Source organism: Talpa occidentalis, unplaced genomic scaffold (assembly GCF_014898055.3).
Source record: "Talpa occidentalis isolate TD23 unplaced genomic scaffold, MPIMG_talOcc4v2.1 talOcc4.5, whole genome shotgun sequence".
Lineage (NCBI taxonomy): Eukaryota > Metazoa > Chordata > Mammalia > Eulipotyphla > Talpidae > Talpa > Talpa occidentalis.
Window position 1 is genome coordinate 98,405,564 of NW_023604861.1, and position 10,646 is coordinate 98,416,209.

A 10,646-nucleotide genomic window follows, 5' to 3' on the forward strand; every position below is an offset into this window, starting at 1 on the left:
TTCTTAGAAGCATTTTTTGTTTCATTATTTTCCTATCACAGAAGTTATTTTTCTCTCACAGTAGGAAATGATACATATGTATTTTTTTTTCCTAACGTTCAGAAAACAAGGGGCTAACTCCAGAGAGGGACATTTCTGAAGAAGAATCAGCCCCTGGGGTGTTAATAGAAAGATTTCCAAAGGAAGCTTCCAGTGAATGTGAGGATTCTTTAAAGAGTCAACAGGAAAACCATGAGAAACATTTAATACAAGAGGTGGTCATTCAGAAGAAATCTTCTGGGGACAGAAGTTACCAGTGTGATGAATTTGGAAGAAATTTCAGTCGGAGGTCATTACTTGTTCAACAGCAGGGAGAGAGACTGCATAATTATGATCCATTTAAAAAGAACTTAAAACAAAATTCAGACCTCATGAGGCATGGGAGAATTTGTGCAGGAAAGAAACCTTGGAAGTGCAATGAGTGTGAGAAAGCCTTTAGTTACTATTCAGCTTTTGTCTTGCACCAGAGAATTCACACAGGGGAAAAACCATATGAATGTAACGAATGTGGTAAAGCCTTTAGCCAGAGCATACACCTTACTCTGCACCAGAGAATCCACACTGGAGAGAAACCCTATGAATGTCATGAATGTGGGAAGGCCTTCAGTCACCGCTCAGCCCTTATTCGGCATCACATAATTCATACTGGAGAGAAACCCTATGAATGCAATGAATGTGGGAAGGCCTTTAACCAGAGTTCATACCTTACTCAACATCAGCGGATTCATACTGGAGAGAAACCTTATGAGTGTAACGAATGTGGGAAGGCCTTCAGCCAAAGCACATTCCTTACTCAACATCAAGTCATTCACACTGGAGAAAAACCCTATAAGTGTAATGAATGTGGGAAAGCCTTTAGTGATCGTTCAGGTCTTATTCAGCACCAGAGAACTCATACTGGGGAGAGGCCTTATGAGTGTAACGAATGTGGGAAAGCCTTTGGCTACTGTTCAGCCCTGACTCAACATCAGAGAACTCACACTGGGGAGAAACCCTATAAATGCAATGATTGTGCCAAAGCATTCAGCGACCGCTCAGCCCTTATTCGTCATCAGAGAACACACACTGGAGAGAAACCTTACAAGTGTAAGGATTGTGGAAAAGCTTTCAGCCAGAGCTCCTCTCTTACAAAACATCAGAAAACTCACACTGGAGAAAAACCCTATAAGTGTAAGGAATGTGGAAAGGCCTTTAGCCAGAGTTCATCTCTTTCTCAACATCAGAAAACTCATGCTGGAGGAGAAACCAAGGAATACGGAAAAGCTTTCAGTGGTCATTCAGCCTTTGGCCAGCAAAAGAGAATTCATACTGGATAGACTGTGTAAATGTGGCACATTCAGACATATTTATTGGACATTTACTGTATGCAATGTGGGGGCTACAAAGAAATTTAAAACTTATAAAACATATATTAATTGAGAAATCATTGTTTATATGAAGCATAGCTTATTCAGAATATGAAAGAAGGGTTTTACATTTTTTAAAATGCCCCAATGGAGGACATTGTGAGTTTTCTTGGGGAAAGAGGAAAATTATTTCCAATATTTTAATATGTATTAAGCTATCTTATCATTGTGAGAAATAGAGTATGCCATGGTGAAAAAAGGACGTCTTGACTCGGTAATCTCATCATGCTAAGGGGATAAAGTTCTAAAGAGATAGGGGAATTGCAGGGGTAGAAAAGAGTTTGTCCAGGATGGAAAGTCGAAGTAGAAGGGACGTTGTCCTTAGTCTTAAATGCAAGGGTACAGTAAAGGTAGATGGAAAGGACAGGGGAAAAGACCTGGGGCGTGAACTTGAGGTGTTGATGAGATAACTACTAAAATGAGTGCTCACATCTGGAAAAATATTAGTCAGATTTGTTGCAAAATCTCCTTGAGGGCAGCTTTCCCCCGAAGCCAGGCAATGTTGGCCTGGGAGTCTGCTTCTACGCTTTTTGTCTTTTAGACCCTGCTTATTGAGACCAAGAATCACATTAACTCCCAAGTGTCAAGACCTGCAGCCTAGAAAGGGAGAGGACAGATGGGGCCTTTGAGGATTTCAATTATTGTAAGCCATCTGTTACTTGGAATGTGCTTATTTATGAAGGTTTACCTCAGTTGTATGTAGTTTTTACTTTAGACTTTTTCATATCATAGTAAAATTTAGTTGTGGACTTGAATTGACACTGCATATTAGCTTGTACAAAACTTGAAAAGACTTTGAAATTTTTGCCTCTTACCATTTTCCCCTAGGATAGATACAGATGACATCTTTGTATATGTATTTTTTTCATTGAAAGTTTGAAGGTTATTGGAAACATTTTGAGTGCTGTGTTTTTAGTTTTCATGAATTTGATGTGTCTTGGTGTGAGTTTCTTGAGTTTGTCCTGTTTGCTGAGTTTCTTGAGTCTGAACAGTAGGTTTATGTCTTGTGCTAAATTTGGGGAATTTTCAGACATCATTTCTTTGAATACACACTTCTGCAGGGATTGTGATGGTACAAATGTTAGATCTTGGCCTATAGTACCACAAGTTCCTTTTTTTTTCTTTTTTTCTTCAGTGTGTCTTTGTCTTAGTCTACTCACGCTGCTCTAACAAAATACCATATGCCAGGTATCTCAAACAACAGAAATTTATGAAGCAGAGATCAAGGTGTTCATCTTTTTTCTCTGGTAAGGGCTTTCCTCCTGGTTTGCAGAAGGCCACCTTCTTGCTGTGTCCTCATATGGCCTTTCTTTGGTACATGCATGTGCTTTCTCTCCTCTTACAAGACCCCCAGTCCTAGGGAATTAGGACCCAGTCTTATGATCTCCCTTAATTACCTCCTAAAAGCCCTGTCTCCAAATAGTCACACTGGGAGTTAGTACCTCAACATAAAAATTGGGGGGAGACAAATTCAATCTATATCATTCTTTCCCTCTCCCCCCGACCCCACCAAATTCATGTTCTTACATGCAAAGGTACATTCATTCCAACAGTCATAACTCATTCTATCAACTCTGAAGCCCAAGGTCTCATCTAAAAATCACCTAAATCAAATATGGGTGAGACTCAAGGTATAATTCATCCTGAGGTAGACTTCCTGCCGCGGACCATAACAGCAGTAGACGATGAGGCCGTCTCAGGGTTGAGAGACTGCGCAGGGTGGTCAGGGATTCGGTTAAAGAAATGACAAACAGACACACTTCAAGAGAGAGTGTAAATCTGAGTGCTCTTTATTTTAGTTAGTGGTTAGTATATATATGTTTTTTCTAAAGGCATAGGATCGGTAAACATCAAAGAAATCAGCTTGCTCATAGGTTTAGCTTATCATTGACAGGGCAGTGATTTATGTCCAAAATACATCTGGACCTAGCTGCATTCCTAAGTAGACAGGCTATTAACTCTTTCTATATTCTTGTACTAATTACTACTACTACTACTACCTACTTATGTTTACTCATAATTAATTGTCATGGGTGAATTTATATTATAATGCAGTTAATATCAAAGGTACTAAAGTTAAGCACATAATAGAAAGATTATTAAACTAACAATTCTATTATAACACAGTGTTTAGTAATGTTTCATTTGCATTAGCCTAATTATTAAATTACGTATGTTTTTTAATTAGCAATCAATGACCAGAAAAAGGAAAGATTTTAGAAAGACAGTTGTAGCAGAATAAAGTTTGTAGGCCTTGAGAAAGCGAGATAAGGTTCCAGGTGGTCAGCATTTCTTTTAATCATCTTTGTGGCAGCTTCTGGTGGTCGTTATCTCTTGGCAGGCATTCGGCTTTTCTGCATCTTAGGGAGTTTGCTGTTCTCCCCCTGCGCACATGGTTCCTTGCCCACACCGGACCTCAGGGACCATGGCAACAGCCATTAGCCCTGAGGGTCACTGCAGGGGGAGGTGCAGCAACTTCCCACTCACCTTCCCACTCACCAGATAAGTTATGTGCTTGCAAAATACAATTGCAGGACAGGCATATGGTAGACATCCCCATTCCAAAAGGGAGAAATAGGAAAAGAAAGCTAACAGGTTCTAAGCAAGTCCAAAACTTATCAAGAAAATTCCATCATAACTTAAGGCTTGGCAATAATCTTTGACTTAATGCCTTCTAGACCCACAAAGACATTGGTTCTGCCTCCCTGATTCACTGGAGGGGCAGTTCTGCTGTTAAGGCGATTTTTCAGAGAAACCAGAAGGCACAGAGAGGTGGAGAGAGATTTATTTGTCTCACCTGCAGACCCAGTGGTACAGCTCCCGAAAGTCTGATCCCCAGTAGCAGGAATGGTAAGGTTTTATACATTTTGTATGCAGAAGTTGTCACCCAATCCATCATAGACTCTATTGTTTGGGAAGGGGGTCAAAGCAGCCGTCCATACTATTGTGGACAAATAGCACACCCAGCAACTTTCTGCTTCAGCAAGGAGCAGAATCCAAGCAGCAGCAAGTAGCAGACTTAGCAACTTCTGCTTCACTGCCACCAAGACTTCACCGGGCAGCCTCAGGGTTACAGTTAGAAGCCACATAACTAGTTGAAACTGAGGCAGTTTCCCAACCCTTTGAAACTGGGAAGGCAGCCTGATGATCTCTGAATGAACTTTGGAGTCATTCTTCCCTTTCCTTGATGCATAACACAGGTTTGCAGCTGAATAGCTCTATTGTCTGGCTCTAGAGGCTCCAAAAAACCTCCTTTCATTTTGCTCACTTTTTTTTTTTCTGTCCCCTTGGGCAGTGTTTTTGCTGGTATAATCCCATTTCTGTTCCTGGCTTCTGCTTAGATCGTTGAGTAAGTCCATGAGTCCTGCCCATGGTCTCTTTATTACAGAGATGTTGAGCCACATCCTTAGTGTCAATTTCAGATCAAGCCTTCTCATATTTTGTAATATAGACAAAATTTTCCAAATCTCTACATTCTAGATCCTTTTTGCTTTGCAATTCCTTCCTCAATTCATCTCACATTTTACTATAAGCAATCAGGGGGGCCCAAACTGCACCTTCAGTACTTTGTTGACAAATTTATGCTGAATAGCCAATCTCATTTATCATAAATTCTACCTTCCACAGAATACTAGAACATAGTTCAGCCAAGTTCTCTGCCACTTTACAAGGATTGCCTTGCTTCCTGTTTCCAGTAACATGTTTCTCTTCTCTCCTGAATGACCTTTAACAGCCACATATCTAGCATGCACCTCACAGCCCTTCCAGCCTCTACCCATTACCCGTTCCAAAGCCACTTCCATATTTTTGGGTCTTTGTTGTGGCAGCACTTGGTACCAAAATCTGCTTGGGCTGCCATAACAAAATAGGCAAATTTAGTTCTCATAATTCTGGGGACTGGGAAGTTCAAGATCAAGGTGCCAACTGATTTGGTTTCTGGTGAAAGCTGTCTCCCTGGCTTTTAGACAGCTACCTTATATGGCCTCAAGGTCTTCCCTCAGTTTCTCCTTCCTTCCCTCTCTCTTCCTCCTCCTTGTAAGACTGCCAGTCCTGTCAGATTAGGACCCCACATTTACTATTTCGTTTAACCTTAATTACCTTCTAAAAGTTCTACTTCTACATACAATTACATTGGGAGTTAGAGCTTCACATACGGATTTGGGGTGGGGGAGACACAATTCAGCCCATAGCAGTTTTCACCCTATATTGTTCAGATTGGGTGTTATCTTTTTTTTTTTTTAAGATTTATTTTATTTATACAAGAACCAGGGTACAGGCCAGATGTGCGGGAGGGTAAGAGGATTCACTAGAGACAGAACGGGGAACAGGACAGGCAGACTGACGAAATACACTGCTGAGGGGAACTGCAGGCGAGACACAAGAGGTCTGCTGCACCATGTGGGATTCTTGCCAGCTGGCCGACCAGGATCGAAACCACACTGTAGACAGCTTCACAGTGCGGCGCTCAAATGCCTGCACCACCAGGGAGGCCCTGTTAATCTGTTTTTTATCTGTAATCCACGGACTGTCCCCATCATCAGGCTTTATTTCCATTTATTGTGTTTTTCAGTTCCATTTGATTCTTTATGTGTTTTATTTCTTACTGAGACTTCCTATTTTTTTAAATTTATGTCAAGCATGTTTTTAATTGTTCTTTGAGGCATTTTCATGATGGCTGTTTTAAAATCCTTCCCAGGTTATTCTAACAGTTATGTTATCCTGGTGTCTGTGGATTATCTATTCATTCAAGTTGAGATTTCTATGGTTCTTGGTGTGCTGAGTGATTTTCAGTTGAAATCTAGATAATTTAGAAATGATAAGACCCTATATCCTGCTTAAATCTGTTAGGGCAGGTCTCACTGTCACTCGTTTGGTGGAGAAAGGGTTGAGAGGAGGGGATTTACTACTTGTAAGCTGGTATTGGAGTCCAGGTTCATCACTGGCCTCTATTGACACCTGGTACAGGGGTCCTCACTGCTGAGTGGGGGTGGTATTACAGATCTGCACTAGACCTCCAATGATGCCACTTTGGCTGGAAAAGGTAGGAGAGTCTTGCTGCTCCCCATGTGGCCTCCACTGGCACCAAACCAGTAAGGAGGGGAGAAACATCTTGTCTCTAGTAGGGTTGGAAGCCTCAACTCATGACATGGTCTCCAGTGATGCTGCTGGGGTGGGTAGGGAGAGGGATTGGTTTTGAAAATCCTGTCCCCTACTTGATCATCACTGACACCCCGCTGTGGGGTGGGGGTGGGGGTGGGTTAGGCCACTGAGGAGCCTTCTTAGAGGAGGGTGGGAGTATAGATATCCCTTTCATTGTTGTTCATGTGGGCCTATCCAGCTGCCTTTTTCCCATGGTCTTTGCCTGGTTATTGTCTAAAGGTTTCCATCTTGCTTGGCTGCTCCTTTCCAAGTCTTGGCTAGAAAGAACAGACTTTTCTTAGACCTATTTTTTTTTTCCTTTTTGCCTGTGCTCATGGTGTTTTTGGGTCACCAACTTTTTCAGAACCCACTCTGGGATTGATGAGGCAAAAGGAAGACCCAGGAAACTCAATGCTCTATCATTTTTCTGGTTCTTATATCACCAGCCAGTCTGAATTCTCTCCATCTTTTAGAATCTTCTCATACTGTTTTATATATAATGTCCAGGGTTTTTAGCTATCCTTAGAGGAACTAGGAAAAATATTCTCCATCTTTCCCAAGACATCTTTCAATTTGACACTGAAATGGCACATCATTATGATAACACATAAAGGCACGTGGTTTATGTTGGTTGTTTGTAACCAGTTAGGATTAAGTCCCAAGAGGAATATTCACTTGCTCCCCAAAGATAAGCTGCTGAGTTGCTTGGAGAAACCACCAGGCTACAATCTCCATCTAACTTTGAAAGAAGTGTAGTTTTTAAATCAGGGGAACACTAGTATTTAACTGTAGGTTACAAATTTGAGAAGAACAAAAAGATATGACTAAGAATGTAAACTACAACGTTAAAATTTTTGTATTTGTAGCTTTGTTCCACAAGCATGAGAGACCCACCGGAGAACTGGATTCACAATTTCTTCCATTATGTATTATCTATGTGAATATATGTTCACTTTATTTTTATATGTTACATATGACATCAGGAAAAAACAACAACATAATGAAAACAGGGCCTCCTTGGTGACGTAGGCATTAAGTCTCAGTGCTATAGCCACAAAGGCCTGAATTCGATCCAGGCCAGGGAGTTAACCCAAATATGGCACAGCAGACCTCCCGTGTCTCACCTGCTGCTCCCCTCAGCAGTGCATCTCAGCAGATCCGTCCACTCTGTCTCTGGTGAATCCTCTCCCCCCACCCTCCTCTGTCCTACATCCCAGTTCTTGAATGCATAAATAAATAAAAAATAAATCTTTTTTTAAAAAGAATGAAAACAATTAGAATTTGAGGCAATTGCTTCATCCTTTTAAGTGTTCCCTCATTTATATATTTTTGAAAAAATAATACCATGAGAGTGGCTATAATTAGGAAGATAATGGATGCTAAGTTATTTGTAAGCTCTTAGTTTCTGTATAATGATTTGGTATGTCTGATATAGTCCTTTACATGACCTGTCCATCATGTATGTTTTATAATGGTGTAACCTAATAAAAAATAATGATAAATATAATAAAATGTCTTTTATCTTTTTTATTATATTTTCTTGAACAGTAGGAAAAGGTGCATATTTGAGATGAGCGTATGCTTTTAAAAAATCTATTAATGTTGTAAAATGCATTGATAGATTTTCTAATGTTAAAGAATACTTGCACTTCTGGGACTTACCCAATTTAGTGATTTTTCCCACCTCTGGAAGAGCATGTTTTCTGAGAATTTAGTTGTGTTCACCTGGTAAATTTGGTGTTTTTGTGGGTGTTGTGTGTGTTTTGATTGACTTTAGGGGCCACTCAGATTTTCTATTTCTATTTTGAAAATTTTAAACTTAAGTTTTCCTAAAAATTTGTATTTTGCCATTAAGTTGTTTGAAATATTTTTATTTTCTTTAAAATCCTGTTTTATCAGTGGTTATATCTTCTTTTCATTCCTGGAATTTCTTTTTTGTGTCCTCTCTTTTTCTCTTGATTGGATTTTCAGAGGTTCAGCAATTTTAATAGTCTTTTAAAAGAACTGACTCTTGGGACTTTTGTAAAATTAACTTTAGTGAGGTATACTTTACGTACAATAAAAATGACCCATTTAGAAGTCCAATGAATCTGATAAGCATAATGCCCCTTTAACCACCATCTGAATTGTATGATTGTGTGTGTACATGGCTGTAATACAGTTCCCCCATCTCTGTTTTAAAACATGCAATTCTCAGTTTTGTTGATTCTGTTCTACTGTTTACTATCATTTCGTTTACTTCTGCTCTAATCTTTATTATTTCTCTCCTTCTGCTAACATTGGGCTTAGTTATCTTTCTACTTCTTTGGAGTGTAAATTTAGATTATGGATTTAAGATCTTCTTTTTAGTGGTCTTGTTAACATTTTGACAAATTAATGTTTAACTGAAACTGTAAAAGCTAATCGATTCATTTATTCCTTTAAAGAAATTGAGGACCTTAGAATGTTTCAACTTCAATTACTCCTGTATGAGTCAGTTATTGCTGCATAGTGAACCATTCTAAGTTAGTGTGTCAGCTGGATGGTGTTGCTCCTCTGACCTCAGCTGGGCTCAGCCATGTGTCTGCAGTGAGGTGATGACTAGCCAAGGATAACCTGGGATGGGACACCTCTGCTTGCCTGCCTCCTATTCGTCCAGCAGATTAGCTCAGACATACTCTCCTGGTAGCAGGGGTCCAAACAGCCAAGCATGCAAGGCCATTTGAAGCCTCAGCCGGCAATGAGCACACCGTAACTTTCATTACATTTTAATCACCAAAGCAAGTCACTAAACCAGCCTAGACTCAAGAGGTGGGGAAATTACTTTCACCATGCTTTAAAGGGACCATAAAATCACATCATGCAGGGTGTGGGTCAGGGAGGGGTGAAGAATTTGGTCAGTGTTCCAATGGATATGCCATACTCACCCTCCCATCTTAAATATTAGTTTTATTTTATTGCTCTTGCTGTTGTTGCCTATAGCTGTGTTTGTTTAGATTTCCCCACATTTATCACCTTCTTCGTTTCCAGAAGAACTTTCTGGAATCCTTTTCTTTCTTCCTGAGGGACATCTTTCATAGTTACTCCGGTGAAGATCTACCGATGATAAAATGTGAGAATCAGTCTTTGTTCATTTATGTCTCTATTTTTGCCTCAGTCTTGAAATATATTCAAGAGTTCCAGATGTAGAGTTCTGTGCTCACTGTTATTTTTCTCTCAGCACTTTATTTTTTTAAAGATTTACTTTTATTTATTTATGCATACAAGAATTGAGGAGTAGGCCAGAGATGTGGGGGGTGAGAGGATGCACTAGAGACAGAGTGGGACACAGAACAGGCAGATCTACTGAAATACACTGCTGAGGGGAGCAGCGGGCAAGGCAGGAGAGCTCTGCTGCGCCATGTGGGTGGGTCAGCTCCCTGACCTGGGATCGAACTCATGGCCACAGTGGCTGGCAATAGCTTGATAGCGCTGAGAATTTAACCCCTGCTCCACCAGGAAGGCCCCTTTCTCAGCACTTTAAAGGTATTTTTCTACTTTAATCTGGCTTAGTTTTTCATGGTTTCATAATCATTCATTGTGTGTTTAGATTTACAGGTCTTATTATATTATTTCTTATATTATTTATTCTGAAAGATGTATTGTGAGGTGTTTCTTCAGAGAAGAATTCAATAAATTCATTTTTGAATGAATGAGATTTCCTGGGCCACACAGGGACTATTACCTCAAATGCCAAATCCTCCTGGAGACAGGTCTTTGGTGATGATTTCCTAGGAAAAATCACCCATCCTCAACTCCATCTCCAAGTATGGGGGGAATTTAGGCAGGTGTCCCTGTGGACTCCCATCTTTAGTGGCTACATTTATTTTCTACTCCTTTTCACTAAGGGGTTCAATCAGTTTTAATTTATCCACAGCTATCCCAAAATGTCATTTATAACGCCTTTGTCCCATTTCCAATCAATGACAACATATTGCATTATTTTGTCTAGAATGGCCTTTCAAGCTCTTTTTGTTTTACATGACATTGTTTTGAGGAGTCCAAGCCAATTGTTTTTGTAGCGTGTCCTGCAATCTGTGCTTT

General features: G+C 40.1%; 1 protein-coding gene across 1 annotated transcript in view; it reads left to right on the top strand.

The window, feature by feature from the left end:
* Positions 1–6,663, top strand: part of ZNF2 (zinc finger protein 2) — a 31,376-nt gene extending 24,713 nt beyond the window's left edge. The window contains exon 7 of the mRNA XM_054701871.1: positions 436–6,663. Coding sequence (XP_054557846.1) covers positions 436–1,355 — 920 coding nt within the window. The 3' untranslated portion in view covers positions 1,356–6,663. The remainder of the gene's footprint in view (positions 1–435) is intronic.
* The last annotated feature ends 3,983 nt before the right edge of the window (positions 6,664–10,646 follow it).